We start from the raw sequence: 17,944 nt of genomic DNA, 5'->3' as shown, positions 1-17,944 counted from the left end.
TACATTGAGAGGAGCAGTACTGTTGATTTGTATTAGTTTGAAACTTTACAAAGGCACAGATACAGAGCACTCATGTACAGCCATGGTGTAGACTCTGGAGGAGATTCCACCACAATATCTGCCCATAAAAGACACTAAACAATGATCTCACCCCAGAAGATTTTTGTAGAAATAATATAGTCCACAGGTGCTCTGCCAATGCATTTTCCAGGTCTTATTGTTCCTTTTTAATAGAAGCAAATGTATGTGAAAGAAAAATATAACTCGAGCAGAAGTATTTCTCTGTGGATTTGCAGCCCTCTCCTCCCGTAGGGGCACCCACTTTCTTCAGCTACAGCAAAAATCCCTCCTGATAAAAATGCTACAATCTTTAGCCCTAGTAGAATAGCAGCTTAGGCATTTAAATGTAGAAAGCACACACTCTTAAATAGCTGAAAATGAAAATTACTAAATCATTCAGGCCCTCTGTGGGATTCTTGGGTTACACCATTTAGGCTGCACAACCAAAAAGTCTGCTCAAAGCGTATGCATCTTGCAGCCACCACAAACTGCTTGTGCTAGCTGTATTTGAAAAGTGCAAAAATGACTATGCTGATTTACTCTGAAATATAGCTAGAAAATAAAAAAGAATGTATGCTTTCTTGTTTGTAGCTTGATGGTGGGATCCAGAGGAAATATTTACGATCAGCTCAGAACATCTCTGAAAAACAATGTTTAGAATAGCAGTAGTGACATGATGCTGGCTTCTGAATTTTGTTCTGCAGAGGGACAAATGCCACTGTCTGATAAATGCCTCAGGTGCATGTGATATTACATGTGTTTCCTGACAAACAACTGATTTAAAAAAAAAATGTTTGCAAGTAGAAGGGTATTTTTTATTAGAGCCTGGGGCTGGCAAGTATAGCCATTAAGGTATTATCTTTAGTTTCTGCACCATTAGATTTTAAATTCTCACCTGTCATCTCTGCCTGATTTAAGATGATGTTCCAGAAACTAGTGCCTTGCAGCCGCTCTGAAACGTGTGACACAGCATCAGGGGTGGCAGGAGCAGTGCATCCTGGTTGTGACACTGCATCTTCTTGCATTGTCCAACACAGAAACCTAAATCCTGTGATGGGATCAGATTATTCCTTCTTCCTTTCTTGCTACTCTGTGTAACATTTAGAAATGAATTAGCAAAAAAAAAAAAAAAAAACATACAAGCCAAACAAAAGGACATCTGTAGTAACAAAGACTTTTTTTATGCTAGGAGAGCATGGAGCTGGTGTACAACAAGTCCAAACCAGTGGCAGTTACAGGAATGGCTTTCCCAACCGGAGATGTCAATAACTTTGTTGTTGGCAGTGAAGAGGGAACAGTCTACACAGCCTGTCGTCATGGAAGGTGATTTTAAGCTTTTTGTACTTCTATAATGTTGTCTGTGCTGGCATGAGGTAGCCACGTGTGTGGAGATCATTTACATTTTTTCCCTTGGATCAACAGGATCTGTGCTGGGATGGGAGGACTGGGATGGGAGCTGACCAGCTTCATGCGTCAGTGTTACTGCCACGCACTGTGCTGCTTGGCTCACCTCCCTGTGCAGTCAGCGGGGAGCAATAACTGTTGGAAGGTTTGACTTCTCTTGCCTTTTTCAGACATCCACTTGAAGAAGAGATGACTGGCACCTTGGAAATGTCTCTTTCTCAGCTGTGATTATAATAGAAGTCTAGAGTACTGGCTGAGGTGTAGATGTCTGTGTCCGGGCAGGTTGTATCAGGCCCTAGGAGACAGTTTTGTTGCAGGGTAATCAAACCACTTGTAAGAAATGGTAATCTGCTTTATTTTTTTTACCATCTTCAGCTTCAACTTCAGTCTCCACAGGCAGATAGCAAAGAAAAGACAACACAAACTTGTCTGTGTGAGAGGAGAGCATATGAAGCCCCAGTGCATGGGCAGAGGTTGTCTGACTTGCCCAGGCAGGCATTTAGTACAAGACTTGATAAAATGACCTGAGAAAAACTTTGTTGGACAAATACTTTCAAGTAGCATTTGGAATGACAGCTGAAATACTGTTTTTCCAAGAGTAAGATGCACCTCCTAATGACAAGGCTGTGAGTATTGTGTGGCTAAGCACTGATATCTCCATTTCTAAAGCGAGGGAAGTGCAAATTCACTTCCATAATTTAAGCAAGTTCCTTATTTGGCACCCTGTAAACTTTCTAAGGCTGCAGTTAAGAGCAAGGAACTCTCACCACAGGCCTCTGCAGAGATCAATTCCTTGTGTTTGCTACAGCAATCTGCAGGCTGCTTGTGTGCTCAGCTTCTGGTAGCATTTCATCCTCTGGGATGCTTGAGTAGCTTCTGTAAAGAGCAGGCTATTTTACTGATAGATCTAAAGCTGACCTCCCACTTCAGTAGTCTTCAGATTCATATGTTACCACAGTCCTTATTTCAGAGATCGAATACACATTGACAATGGTTTAGCAGTGGTTTAAGATTGTATGGCTTCTATTACACATTCTTAATATTGTACAGTCACAGTTTTACATATATTATCTTCAAAATGATTTTTATTCAAAACTATTTTTTAACTTTACCCTGCTGACACTATTGCAATACTGTGGTTGTTTAGGTATTATCCTGTTAGGCTGTGTGGTGGCTGCTGGTCTGAATTAGTTCTTGGCTACTAGGATAGACAGAGCATGCCCAAGGGCACTTCTCACCATCTCACTTCTGATCTTTCAAATGTGCCTGGTTTGGACAGGAGGACAGCTGATTTGGCAACTCATTTACTTGCAGGATGAGCAAAGCTGCCCACTGTCCTTAGCCAGAGTTGTACTTTTCCTTCCTATTGTAGCCTCATTCTGATGCAATGCACACCTTCCCATGGTCAAAATAGTGACTGTGATACCTGATGGTGTGAGCAGTCCCTTCACGTTTTGTGAAAAGGGATTTGCTTCCTAGGGACATGACTGACTGCTGTGCGAAGTTATTTTAAATGTTTGAGAGAAAAAGAATTGCAAATGATGTCATTAGCATCTTTGCATTTTTATTTTAATGGTTATTCCTCGTAATAATAGTGTACTCAGACATATAAGATGTAGTATAATTATAATTTCTAATTACTTTATAATTATACATACATGTTATTTCAAGCTATAGTTGTAGACAGTCAATGTAGAAGGCAGTAATGGAGTTCTTCAGAAGGAAAAGGAGCTGTCTCCATGTGCTGGATCCTGAGCACTGTGTGTGCCTGCAGCAGTGAGCCTTATTGAAAGGAGAGAGCTTTGCAGGTTAAATGGAGCTTTAAAAGGAAACAGGATTCTAAAGAGTAAAAGAAAATGATGTTAAAACAACAGATGTTAACTCATACTCTGAATGTAAATGTTTCTTCCTCCTGCAGTAAAGCTGGCATTGGAGAAATTTTTGAAGGCCACCAAGGACCTGTCACAGGAATCAATTGTCACATGGCAGTGGGCTCAATTGACTTTTCCCATCTCTTTGTCACATCTTCATTTGACTGGACAGTGAAGTTGTGGACCACAAAGGTGAGAAAATCGAGCTGGGATGTGATGGGTAATGCTACTTGTATAAAAATGCCACAGTCAGAAGTGTTTCACTTGGAACGGATTTGCTGAAAGGCTGTGCTTAGAAAAGTCATAATGTTAAAACTGTAAGCGAAACATATACTCACTGTAACAATATTAGCCATCCTTGCCATGGAGCCTACCCTATAAAGGCAGTTTCAGCTGGCTTGCACTTCAATATTAACCTTGGTGCTGAGCAATTTCGCTAGGAAAGGAGAATAGGATGTATATAGTGGCAGTCATCAAACAATCCATCCAGCACTCCTTGTGCAGGCTAAATTGTGAGGCTAATACTGTGCGCCGTGGCAGTGCAACAGCAGGAACACTTTCTTCTGATGAAGCAACAAGGAGGCACATGTATGACAGTGCAATCAGTATCCTTCAGGAAACTCATTGCTGTAGGAGGTTGTGGTAGCCAGAAAGTATAACTCATCCCAGTGACAGCGGACACCGATGGCTGGAAGCAGGGAGGAAATACATGCTGGTACATTCATGACTTTTGTGGATCTGATGCTGACTGCTCTGTGGATGTGTCTATGTCACCTCTTACAGGGACAGCACTGTGAACAGTGGAAATGAGAACACAGGCCTGTGGAGCTTTGAATACACACACCCCATCTAAGTATGTATAAATATAGGGCAATAACAGAGTGACCAAAAACTGTGGGATAGTTCCAACAGACCAACCTCATTGTGCAGGCTGAGTGTAACAGTAGAAATAAAATACCTATCATTTGAGTCAGCTAAACAGTTATTTTTGTCATACACCAGAGCAGAGACTTGCATTTCAAACACGGGGCTTTTGTCTTCATCGTTTCTTTATGTCTGTGTTTGATTCACATCTTGAGCTGTACCCGACAGAGCTCCAGTGCTGGAAGTTGACCCCAGTCAGGAAATATCTCAGCGTTTGTTCCTCAAAGGAGTCAGGGCTTGGAGATGCTGTGACAGATGCACAGCAAATGTAAACACTGAAATGATCAGAAGGGATCATGTGGCTGCCTTGTTCTGAAAAGAGAAGCACAGTTACCTAGATAATAACTTGAATTAGCCTCTGTGTTAGCTTCATCACGCGTTTGTTAATGGCTTGATCCCATGTGTATGCTAATTAATAGGTATTTTTGCATGATGAGCAATGACCACAGCTGACAGTTTTGTTTGAGCACTATGGTTTTTGAGCATTGCATACTTGGTAGGAGGAGTGGGCATGATTTACCTGATATTCACCATAAACAGCGGTGGATCCAGCATTAACCAATGCAGAAGTGGTAACAGAGGGTGGTCGTGGGCAGGCTGGGATGAGTCTGGGGTCTGTCCTATGTGGTAAATATTAGAAAGAGATGCAGGATAACTCAGTGACAGAGAGCTGGTGAGTCTAGTGTCTGAGATAAGGGAGTGCTGAGCAGTGGCACTGGTGGCAAGGGAGTATCAGATGGCTGAAGCAGAAGCTAAGCAAGAGAAGAAGAATTTGTGGGTACTGGGTGAAAAATGTAAAGCAGGCACTGAAATACCTGCGTTCCAAATATCCAGGTGCAGAAAAGTCTGGGATAAGCATCAGACCCTCAGCATAAGGCTGAGTATCACACTAAGGGTCTCATCCTTCTGCAGCGTAAAGGAAATTATATTAAGAAATGAGAAGGCATATTTGTTTTTTTTTAATTTTGAATGCCTGGGTTTTTGGAAGTTAGTGGCAACACTAACACAGCATATTTTGGACACAAAGACACTGCAGTTAGCAGTACATAGTAATCCTTGTGGAATACTTCATTGCCAAAATGGTTAGGTCAGATGCTGTTCAATACAGTCAGTTTTCAAAGAACCAAGCAATTTAAATTTTTAATACCTCATCTGGCAAGAGGGACTTCCTGAGAAAGCCGCTTGACCTAGCTGATGGGAGCAGGGATGTGCATGTGACACACTGCAGCACTGCTCTGAGCTGGAAGCAGTATTGCTGTACTGGCTCCATTGATTTCTCCTGGAGCAGGTCTGAGCAGCAATAGCAGCTCTGCATTGCTAGCCTCTGCACTGCACAGACCTACTCTATGGCTCTAGACAAGCCCTTGAAATGTAATGTTTTCTTTTTCTTCCAATCTGGCTACTGCAGAAATTTCTTTCCATATTATCTCTTGGCCAGAGCGAGTGCATATTTAGGGCTCCCTGTTCCATTCCTGTAGTCAGGAGTCAGTCCAACACTGGACTTTGAACAAACCCCACAACTTTTTTGATTATCTGAAAAAAGTAGCGTATTAATGTGAAAAATTGAGTGATATGGCTGCTTTATGGAAGTTTACTCAGACTTCTTTATTATTATTACTCCTTTGGTTTCTTATTTGTAAATTTAATCCCTCTATCAATATCCAAAGCTGTATCGCTTTCTGGCTCCTACCAGTGATGTCTACTTAATCCTGTGCACATTATCCTCTTTCGCCATGAAATTCAATTCCTTTCTGTTTCACAGGTACAGAGTCAATGTCCATTGTAAAGTGAACCATAAAAGCTCTGTGTTTATATTGCCTATTGATGTGGTGAGCACCCTGGGGTGCTTACAAGAAAGGCACTTTCATAGCAGGCATTTGACTGATGGATTGAAAGCCTCGTCTCCTTTAAAAACTCTGGTTTGACATTTTATAATCTGTTTTTTAGTTAACACATTTTCCATCCCAACGCAGTTCAGCCAGGTGACTGAGAGTATGGTTTTCACTAACTGAAGAATAAAGGTTTTGTAGATAACGCTAATAAAAGGTTCCAATTATCACCCACCATATTAGCCAATAATTAGATCCTTGGGTGAATAGTGAGCAACCAGAAGCAGCAGAAAAACAAAAATGCAATTTGCAAATATATCCACTTGATAGCCAGGGCATTACCTGAAGAAGTCAATAGGACTTTCAGTTTGAATTCATGTTATACCACACAAGCAGGTCTGGGATGCAGAGCTGTCAAAGGAAAGTCCTGATGAGAAATGTCTGCGGAGCTCTGCCCCTAATTAGGTATTGTCTGTACGATGCTTTGAAGAGGTAAAGTGCTAAGTGGAAATGCTAAGTGTTGCTAATTAATTAAGCACTAATCCTCATGAACGAATAGCATGAGGTTAAATAATGAAATGTAAGTATTGTTATTATTACAGCAATTGCTGTGCAGAGTGGGAATTTTTAGATATTGTGTCAAGGGACAGGAGGTAGCTTGGAACTGTTAAAGCATAGGAAAACAAGGTAGTTTCAGCTACTACTTGGAAAATGGCACATTTGCTACTGAGAGAGTTAAATGGTCCAGTTAAAGAAATGGCTTGTGTTAGTTTTTCCATCGTTCACGTATCTCCTTTATATTTTATCCTTCCATTGACAGTATATGCTAATGACTGAGTTTTTCTCCTCTTGCATCTCATATCTAAGCCATGCTCAGATGGGCAGCTAATTAAAAGAGGTTGGAATAACAGTAACAGTATTGCTGATTCGGTGAGTGCCATAGTCAGAAAGATGGGGATGAGCAGGCTGGTAGTTGGACCACTGTATAACCACCAGCAAGGACTAGTTGAGTCAGGGCATGTGTGCCTTCCAATAGACTACCTACTTTTGTGTCCCTGCTCAGTTTTGCCTTACATGTGCATCAGCTCCTTCTTCCTAGTCCCTCCCTTTTGTCCTGTCTTTATTAAGCTCCTCTCTTTTGGTGTCTTCCTTTCCAGCCTGCAGTCTGCTGTGCTTTTTGAGAAACCACATTTAAACAGCAAAATTCATGTTTCTGGTCTCTGTACTTTATGTAAGTTTCTGCACCTTCACTATCTTTTCTGTTCACTCATTATCTTGGTATGAATCAGTTCTCCTGACTAGTTGTAAATGATTTTACCTCTCACTTTCATACCTTTCTAACGGCTTCAGGCTTCAAACACCATTGGTTTTAATTTGATTGTTTAACACTATCTTCTAGGAGGTCAAGCAGAAGCCTCTCACTAGAATATAAAGAAGCAAGTGTGGTGGTGTTGTGAAAGATAAGCAGGAATTTTACCTCTAACTCCTTACCTTTCCCCAAAAAGCCTGGCTAATAAGTGCTGTTGGGATCAGCTTGATAGAACTTAATGTGGCGAACAATAGTGTAGCAGAATGAATCAGAGCAGTACATGACTGCGTGGATTAGTCACCAAGAGAACAATTCACTCACAAATGGGTAACTTTTGAGCTTTACAGGGTCAAGCTGTCACTTTCTGAAGATGAAGAGTCACTATTATTTACATTACAAATACCACGTACCAAGATATCTGGTTACTGGCTCAGATATTTTCTAGTATAATTTAAATCACATTCAGTGTGTGAGAGTTTTGTGTTACAGATAACATTGCCTGAAGTGAAAGATCCATGTAGAGATATACTCAAATACTATTCATGATAAAAGGACAGTAACTTAGTGAACTATTGCAATGACTTGGTGAATTCTTCCTCATGAAAATTGTTTGAACTGTAGTTGGAAATGGTGGAATTTTGACTTGCTACAGTTAAGTCCCATGGCAGGTGATTAGAATGGTTCACTGATCTGAGACACTAATGCCAGAAGCTAACAGTATAGGTTATTCCCTCATCTCACAGAAGATGTTCCTCTTCCACTGAATGTGCAATTATTTATGAAGAGCTCCATACGAGTGTTCTGTAAGCCTGTGGTTTGGCACCAAGCCATGCTGCGAAGGACTGCCTGAGTAAGGTTGAACATGTGTCTTCCCTAAGGGAAGGAAGTGCTGTGATGATCTTCCCATTTTGCTCAGAGCTGTATCTTGTGTCTATGAACAGCTTTGGATTCATTGAAAGTAGGATCGTCTTGGAGTAAAGCTTTGATTTTAATGTGCTGATGCTTCCTGATGAAAACCAGTTCTGTCCAGCTGGGGCCAGCCCTGCTTCTTCAGTTTGTAACAGGAGCAGACTGGTCTCTGACAACAGAATGGACTGGTGAAATGCAGAGGTTTCACAAAGAACCTGTTTGGTGGCCTTAAAGTAGGTGCTCCTATATGGAACCAGGGAAAGCTGAGGCAGGGTGGAACTGCTCAAACAGAACTCTTATGTGATCATACTCTTAATTCATAGCTTTTGCTTAATACAAAGCAAAAATATTTTTTACATTCTTTCAGACATTATTCACGTACCTTACCTTGCACAGACTTAGGTTTAGTTTTGAGCTGGACTTGGTAAAATTTATGAAGTATTATTGCTTTCAGAATGTGTTCATTCTAAACTTTCCTAAATGTTGGGCTGTATTCAATCTTCTCACGTTAGCACATGAGGCACATTAGATATATCTTTCTGCATATGAAGTTGGATCCTCTTGGATCCGTTACTGCATAGAGCTTCCATAGTTGGGGCTCTCATGCAGCCACTGGAAAGAAGTAACTACAGTGCATACATTTTAGACATTTCTCTTGGAAGTAGCACTACTTTCCACAGAGGAGCCAAGGCCTGGCAGTTACAGATAATCTGCTTGTGGAACTTTTGATGGCTTTCTTGCATTTGGAGAGCTTTGGGTCTTATCTAAATTGCAGATGCAGCAGTCTGTCTTCTTAGCTTCTCACAAACCACCATCAGGATGGAATCAGCCTCTCTATCCCTTGCCACCTTGCTACACCTTGATTCTGCATTCAGAAAGGCTACAATGCAAGCTGAAGAAAGCCAGGGTGTGCTCTGATGAGATGCTAAAACAAACTCCAGGAGTATTAGGACCTCTGGCTTTCTGCAACTTTCACTCTGCTGAATCTGGATGCAATCTAAATCTGTCTTTGGTGTCATTGTATGTCATCTAAAAAGGACCTAAACAATTCAGGGTAGCATAAGAGCCAAGATCAAGAAGAAAAAGAGGAAAATAAATAGTGCACTAAAACTTTAGTCTATTCTGGGAGTAGGTAGACTTAATATAGACTCTTCTCCCTGTTTTCTTCTCACTGTGGAATCCTTTCACTAGTCCCACTCTCTCGTTTGTTTCATGTGGGGCTCAAATGGTTAGCTCAGTGGACACTTCAGCCCCTTTTATTTTGGGCATGTGGCTAGAACAGTCCCCCACATGCTGGATCACAACTCAGAGCTTCTTCTTGAATGTGCTCATAAGGCCATCACCTGCCTTTGACAACACTACATTTCCAGTGCAGGCTTTTCTCTTTGATAAAAGCAATTAAAACGACTAATCTGATTAATCACAGTCCAAATGCTAATTTTATCTGATTACAGGGGAAAACAAAGGGTAATAAAATAGCATGCTGAATTTCATGGCAATGGTCTCTCTGTGGTGAGAGTTCAGAATTTTGAGTTTTGTCCAAAAACAAGGCAATGAATGAATTTGCTTCAGAGCTTGCTTTCTGTCAGAAGGCCAAGCTGAGTTGGGGAAGAGGGTGGGGTTGCCTGTTCAGACAGGATTTTTTTAGTTTTTGCCCTTTACCTCTGGAGCCAGAGGTCTGGCTCTCATCCAGCTGCACAAAAAAAGTTTATGGTCTTTTCTAGGTAATTTTAAAGAGTAAAACCAAAGTGAAGTCAGGTGGCTTGAAATCAGCCTCAAGTTCTTCACATGAAATGTTTCTCATGATTTTGGTATTCAGTGTAGCCATATTTGAAAAGTGATAGGAAAATACTCTTCAGCTGGCTGACATATTTCATCTGCTCATGCCAACCATGCTTCTTCTTTGTGAAACATTTTGTGATGAATGGCACACACATACAAAAGTCATCTAAAATACCAAGACTGTTTTTCCTGGGCTAGGCTTTATTTCAGAAAGCCCTAACATAAATCCAGCTGCAGCCAGTGAAAGCATTATTTGCAAATGGAAAGTAGAATTTGATTTTGGGAGTTCACATAATCTGTACAAAATAAAGTCGTGATTTCTTTTTCCCTGAAATCAAAATGCAAACCTCCCACTGACTGTTCTGTTGCAGAATTATATTGAAGGATCAGGCTCTCATGCAGCAGCGAACCATTTCGGGAGAATTATCAACATATAAAAGCTAGGATTTCTTCACTAATGGAAATTTTCTCCCACCTGCTTCACGCAGCAGTCCTTTCTCTGCTATGTGAGAGACTTTTGTTATCAGGAAAAAAGGGAACTGTATTCAAAATCCTGCAAGATGGAGTTCTCTTCAGTAATAATTAGCCTCGAAATCATTGCTTGCTGACCCATGAAAGCTCTGCAGACATCCTGGTGGTGGCAGCTACAAATACTAATCTGGACTGTTCGTCAGACGGTGCTGTCACTTCAGGCCACGTTGGCTGCTCTGCAATATTCTCCCTGCTCCTGCCTGTTTTTCCCGGCAGCTGAAACACTGAAACTGAAACAACAGAGTCGCTTGGAAGCCTAATGATTCTAAGTCCATATGCAATGCTAGGTCAGGACCCTATGATGGATCAGTATTTTCCATTAAAAAGAAAAATTGAATTTTCCAGGGCCTTGTACTGAAGGTTTCAGTCAGATTCACAGTGGTGGGATCACAGCGGTAACAGTCTGCTGGAAATGCAGCTCCATCATCCCACTCTATTCCTTGCCTGTAGCACAAAGCCATTTTCCTATGCCCAGCTGGAGCAGCAGTGATACTGAAGCACAGGCCAGGCTGTGAGCGTGGTGGAAGAGTGGGGACTGCAAACAGAGCAGTCAGGCAGCCATCACAGCACAGTCCCACTGCAGAAGATCCTGACTAGCCCTGTAGTTTAACCAGGGAAGACAGTGGGAGCAGAGAAACAGGAGGAGAGGAATGATAGTTTTGAAGTAATCTGGTGATGGAAATGCATAGTTAATAGAATTAGATGAAGTGCTGGCTTGCTTAAAGCATGGTTAAAATAAAAGGTGGAAAACTTGATTAACATGTAGTGATGAAGTCAGCAGTCTGAGGAAATACACAACAAATGGCAAATTCCAGGTTTCTCCACTGTTTCTATTCCTACAGCACCCAGCTTGAAGTGGGCAAGTGGAGCAGGAGGTATTAACCTCAAGCACTGGAAAGCTGTAGGCACAATTTTTGCAAGTCCAAGGGGCTCCAGATGGGGAATAAAGCCGGGTTTCTAAAATTTAGAAAAGAGCTTACACCAAGCTAGCCAGTAAGATCTGGTGAGAAAAGTGAGCTGGGGAGCACTGTCCTTCATGGTGCCTCACCATAACTCAGTCTGCTTATTACCATCTTCATACAAATTACCCTCTTCTTTTCTCAGCATTGCAAAATTTATCTGTGGCAAGCAGGTATCAATTCATTTAATTTTGCATTAGACATCAATTAATACACATATATATCAAACTCACTGGGAGTAGTTCCTCAGTGGTAAAGAGGAATGCCATACTCCATGCTTGCTTTCTTGAGAAAATAAAAAAGTCTTTTTCCATTGAGTAAGTGGAAAGGCAGGACAGAAGACAGCTAGGAGTCCAGAGGGAACTGCTGTCTAGCAGCAAGGCCTGGATGTGCTGCATCTCCGAGGAGGACTTAAAACAGTTCAGAAGGATTAATCAAACAAGCAGTTTACCTGTCAGTGTAACTTCCAGGCTATCTCCACAGCTAAATGCCCTGCTATCTGGCTTTCTGTTGCTCCTGCAAGTCACATGATGACTGGCTTTCCAAGTTCTTTTATGCTTTTTCTCCATGCCACAGTATTAAAAGTTAAAATCAATTCTCATTGAAACCGACTGTGCCAATCATCAAACCTTTTTTCTTTTGCTTCCTTCTTGGATGCTCACCCGTGACGCTTTTGACTTTGAAGGAAACCACAAAAATGTAATCATCGTGGTATCTCCAGACTTGGTCTGCTCTCTTACTCCTTCCCTTTCAGTCCCCTCCTCCATATATAATGATTTCCACGTGTTTATGCAAAAATATTGGACTTTTTTTATTATCTACAATTAAGAGAGTCAACAGTTTCAGCATCTCTGCAAGAACAACAATTTTTCAATGTGAAAAGTGTTCTGACTTCAGTGTCTTTAACTTTTAGGATTCCACTAGCACTACAGTACTTAAAACAGAGCTCAGAAGACTATAGTCGTGTTTCTTCTCCAAACCTTTATCGCTGCTGAATCTACAAACAAAGCTTGTTCCTTAGTCCAGAAATGGTTTAGAGTTGATTTAGTGACCTCTGACAATGAGATGGCACTATGTGAGGCTGTGTAAACAGCTGCAGGTGCCATCATGTCAGAAATGGCAGAAAAGCAGCATACACGGGGAGTCAGCCTTGTGAGGCAGCAGTTAGCTCTCATCCCCCCCTGCTCTCATTGGGAAGTCGGGATTTTGAAGAATTTTCTTCCTTACATTGTAAACATGAGAAGTGCAGTGCTTCTAACAGCAGCATTTGCAGACCTGAGGAGTAATAGCACAATAAAATGGCTGTGTTTCCATTTAGTTCAACAGGGCCAGGAAACCAATCCCATCTTGAAGAGTGATTATTTTACTAACCACAGACTTCACATTCAGCATCATTAATCAAAGCAGAGGGAACTTCATTGTTCAACAGCTTGCCTTAAAGGTACTGAATCATAAGATTCTAAAATACTTAGTGGTACTATCTCTCCAGCACAGTACACCAATCACTGTCCTTACTACTGGAAGACACTAAGCTACAGATCACAGATTGAAGTACTGAATGTACCTAGGTTACAGCCCAGTGAAGTGTCCGAGGAGCCTTGCAGGCTCAAATGTAATTCAGGACTGAATCTGACTGCTGACAGGAATTTAACAAAAGGTAACGGAGAAATGACTCATGTAACTCAATTTAGTGCACCTCAGCTAAACAGTGAAAATGGGTGGCTGAAGCTGAAGAGCATAAACATCCCCCGTTTTTTTCTCCATTGTCATCCTTGAAGGCCTGGCTATGCCTGGGAAAGGTGGGGCAAGACTGCAAGTTGTGAATTGTGTAGCGTCAGGGTCTGTGGGATAATGATAGCTTCTGGGGAGAATGCAGAGAGGCTGTGCTGAGCCATCAGGGATGTACCTGTAACTAGTAACTGTGATTTATGACTTCCAGCGCTAGCTCTTCTAAAGCAATTTAACAGTTCCTGGGAATACTGGATCTCCTACAAGGTAGCATAGTCTGAACTAAATCAAGTTCCATAAGTGTCCTGTGAAAACAGGAGCTATTGTATTACCCTAAATTAACTGTCAGAAGACAGATTTGGGAGAAACATGGCAGCCCAGAAGAGGCAAAATTCCCATCAAGATCAATTGGTCAGAATAAAAATTGTGGCCTTTTTGACTCTGTAGTGAATCAGATGGGCTTACAAGAGTAGCAGAGCCTCATACTCAGCTGAGGATTTACTCCCCCATCACAAGATGTATGCACAAGTAACCCCAAACTCCTAGCAGCTGGGGGCCCAGGAAGGAGACTGATGAAAGGCGAGGGTACAACTGTTTCAAGGAACATTCACCTCAGAATTCCCAACAGCTTTTAGTTATCACTTACACTGTCTGCATCGTTTGGGTGGGGCTGGCTAACTGGCAGCATCAGAGGGAAAACATGAGCTTGGATTTGGCAAAGTAGTAAGGTGTCTCCCTCAAGACAAAGGGGGCTGGGCCTAGAAAAGTGTAGAAGAGCTCAGATCCTAACCTGAGTGGAAGTCCACAACCTGTGCCTATCTTGATTCCTTTTGTATCTAGTCATCTCTGGCATCATTACACTTACTTTTAATAAGGGCAGCAGAAGTTCACTTCTCAGTAGGAAGGCTTCAAGGAGCAGCCTTTCAATACTTAGAAGGTTCCTATAAGAAAGATGGAGATAAACTTTTTACAAGGGCATTTACTGATATGACAAGGGGAAATGGCTTTAGACGGAAAGAAGATATAGATTGGACATTCAGAGGCAGGTGAGGCACTGGCACAGCTGTTCAGAGAGCTGTGGGTGCCCCATCCATGGCAGTTCACAAGGCCAGGTTGGATGGGCCCTGGGCAGCTTGAGATGGGGGGTGGCAGCCCTGCCAGCAGCGCAGGGTTGGAGCTGGGTGGGCTTTAAGCTCCCCTTCAACTCAAGCCATTCTTTGATTCTAATGTGTTACCTATGCTGCAAGAGATGTCTTCTTCTCTTAATACCATTTTGTAGATTTTTGTTTAGTTGTTTTTTTGTGAGTTTTTTTTTTTTTTTCAGTGAACAAATGCTATTAATACAGGTTGCCTCCCATAAGGACCAAGTTCCTTGGTTCGTTCAGGGACAGGCACAGAGCAGCCAGTCTGCTCAGGAACACTCTAGGACTGCTTCTTCCAGATGCCCATCAGCCAGAGTTTGAGCCTTAAAAAACACCACGCCACCTGGTTTGGAAAGCTTCTGTGCCAAACACTCATGAATCTGTCATATTTGCTGCATGTGTAGAAAAAATCAAATTTGCTTAAATCAGCTTGCAATACGGCACCACATGCACGGCTGCAGTTGAGCAGCGTAGGGCAGAACTAAAGATTTTGCCTATCATTTTTAAAACAAGAGAAAACTGAGGTGAGAATTATGATGGAAGCCAGCGCTCAGTATGGTGTCACCGTACATCCGTAGTGTTGAAGGTCCAGTTAGAGAAGTACCTTTAGGTGGAGCTGACACCCACAGAAATTGTGCCAACGTGTAGAACGTTCTTCTCATGAAGCAGGCAAAGCCAATTGCTTTTTTTCGTGGCTTTTTAAGAAGTCAGATGCTAGTTAAAACCTGTGAATATGTATACGTTCCTTTATAAGGATAATTAGCTACTTTACGTGTGGCGCCTCCTGGATTAAAGAACATTCTTCTATGCAAATAAGTAGTAGAATAAACTGGTCAAATTTACACATGGAAAAAATATCTCCTTTATATAAATATCCATTATTTATTTAAGTGAGTTTCTTATTTCTTAGACAAGTGCTAATTCCTAGACAGCTCCCACGTATTTAAAATGTTCACTCTGAATTGTTCTTTTAAACAATGCCTGTATACAAACACTGCAGATGAACAATAGACTTTGACTACTTGCTTAAATAAACGAGATAAAAACACGTTTTAGAAATGCCTTTTTCCACTAAATGCACAACTCCCATCCTATTGAAATTGATGGCAAATCTCCACTGATTCAGCAGGGCCACGTTTTCATTCCAAGCTCTAATAAAGAGGTTTGATGCAAGTTAGTCTGAAGAAACCGCTTTAAACAATTTCTGCTGTTGTATGGAGTAACAGAGTGGGTTGATATTTAAGAATGAAAGCTCATCAAGTTTAAATTCCAGTTGTTTTATAATAATAGCCACATGTTAGTTATAGATTATGTAAGTCTGAAGTTTTGGTAATTTAAAACTGCTTTAAAGTGACCTTGACATAGCTCCACATTTCAGCATTTTCTAGAAGTGGTCGGTATCAGTCCTTACTCATAAATCCTTACATTAAAGGAATCTGCAGGCCTGGGCCCTTCGTTAGCAGGCTTACAGTACGGAAGTCCTGCAAACATTTATATGTACATTGAGTTTTATACATCGACTCCTCACACTGAAATTGACATAACTGCTCTCAGTGGGCAAAATCAGACAGGATAAAATACTATGTTTTACAAAAAGTCACTTTCATTTTAATTATTGAGGACAGATTGCTAAGCAAGAGGGACCTCCACCCTGGCCCAATGCAGTTGTTCTTATGTTCTTCTTTAGCTAAAGGACACAATACAGAAAGGCAGGATATAAGAACTGTTATATATGCCCTGTTGAAGGCTGGACAGGCTGGACAGGCTGGGAGGGCACACACAGCAGCACTGTGAAGGCTGTATGGAGCTCAGCAGCCCAGCTGCATGCACTACCACTGCTTCCTGGTGCCATCCGATGGGTCCTTCTCCCTGCTTTCCCAGCCACATTGCCCTTGATCTTGCTGTTTGCTTGGGCTGCTCACAAGCTGCCATTTCTTATTTCCCAATTCATCTCCGTCCACTTGTGTCTCACTCCTTGGTTATCTGAGATCCTTCTAAAAAGACAATTTTTTCTTATTGTCTAGGTTCTCCCTCTGTCTTCACAAGTGACTGTTTCCACTGATAAGTTAAATGCAATGCACACCTTGTATCTGCTGTGCTCTTCACCTTGAGTACTAGCACTCAGAAAGGTTTTACTTTGCTAACAGGGAAACTGAGGCACATGAACTAAAGCTATTTGCCAGAGATTGCAGTCTGTGACCAGCAAGACTTACATACATCTCCTGCCTTTAATCACAAATTGGAAAACAAACAGGCAGAACTGAATGAGCATAAAAGGAGTCACACTCCAAGTACGATCAAAACAAGTTTTGATATGTCTGCAAAAAAGGGTACGTTGATTGAAATCTGCTCTGGATTGACTGATCTCTTAATAGTCCCTTTACTTCTGTGGAATTTCCATACTCCTCCCATGACATCAACGTTACACTGCTGTACATGCAGCACGTTTCCCATGCCTGAGAAGAATATCGGCCACCTAGCAGCCGGCCACATTTCCTTTCCCCACAGTACACTGCAGTGTTCAGTTCTCGTTCTTCCCACTGTTAGATGGCTGATGGGCTTGAACCTACACTGCAGGCTGTGAGATGAAGCAGTATGGCAGACTGGCACTGTGGATCTGCACTGCTCTCTCTGCGTTCCGTTTCCTGGCTCACAGCCGTAGACATTGACTCTGAATCTTCCCATGAAATACCTCTGCCCCTTCAAAAGCTTCGTCTTCATGAGGCCCTCAGCCCTGCAAATGGTTTTGTTTTTGTTTTTTTTCTTTTTCTTTTGCAAAACCCCAGCTTTGGAAAAGGGATTCAAAAGTTGCATAAATTTGAAGTAACGACCTCAAGCTCTAATTTCACTTTATTAACACCTAAAATAAAACATTTTGGTACTTTTAGGAAATGCATAACAATCATCGGGCCGGCTACGGTAGGACCCGGTCCTCTCATCCTTCAAAACGTCTTTCCTTAATTCGTGTGTCAGAAAAGCCACCTTGCAGAAGGAGGCCAATCCCTGCCCCGAACTAAATCCCTGCACACAAATCCGGCAGCCTACAGCCGCGGACTGAACTGATTTGTTCTTCAGTTACCGATACGCGAAAGAAAAGCGAGATAATAATTGCGGCCGGTCGCATCAATTTCAGGATAAAAACACAGCAGTGGGAAAACGTGTCCCACTCGCGTGCAACGAGTGAGCCCGGAGCCGGGGCGGGGGATCCTAGCGAGGGAAGCCCCTTTGTTTGCGTTTCTGTCGCCAGCGCCGAGAACACTTGATTTCTTTTATCTCTCGAGTTTTCATTATCATTTAAATTTCATTTTCCGTTAATTGATCGGGGATTAGCGGAGCCATTAGGCGACAATGAGACGAGCCGGGCGCGATGAATAATTCACGACGGGACGATCGCATATTATTCCCGCCGCCGCTTCCCAGTCCCGTTTCCCTCCGGTTCTCGGGGGCAGCCGGGGAGCGGCCGAGCCCCGGGGCCGGGGGTACGGCCGTGGGGCCG

General features: G+C 42.1%; 1 protein-coding gene across 7 annotated transcripts in view; it reads left to right on the top strand.

Moving 5' to 3' along the window:
- The window catches only part of DYNC1I1 (dynein cytoplasmic 1 intermediate chain 1), a 179,263-nt gene that overhangs the window by 137,008 nt on the left and 24,311 nt on the right, over positions 1-17,944 (top strand). For all 7 annotated transcript variants that reach the window (XM_065731272.1, XM_065731269.1, XM_065731270.1 and 4 more), the window contains 2 exons: positions 1,250-1,383; positions 3,383-3,527. In XM_065731272.1, coding sequence (XP_065587344.1) covers positions 1,250-1,383; positions 3,383-3,527 — 279 coding nt within the window. The remainder of the gene's footprint in view (positions 1-1,249; positions 1,384-3,382; positions 3,528-17,944) is intronic.

This window comes from Cyrtonyx montezumae, unplaced genomic scaffold (genome assembly GCF_038088225.1).
Source record: "Cyrtonyx montezumae isolate F1298 unplaced genomic scaffold, pur_monq_1.0 scaffold_14, whole genome shotgun sequence".
NCBI lineage: Eukaryota > Metazoa > Chordata > Aves > Galliformes > Odontophoridae > Cyrtonyx > Cyrtonyx montezumae.
This window is presented reverse-complemented; position numbering and strand designations above follow the sequence as displayed.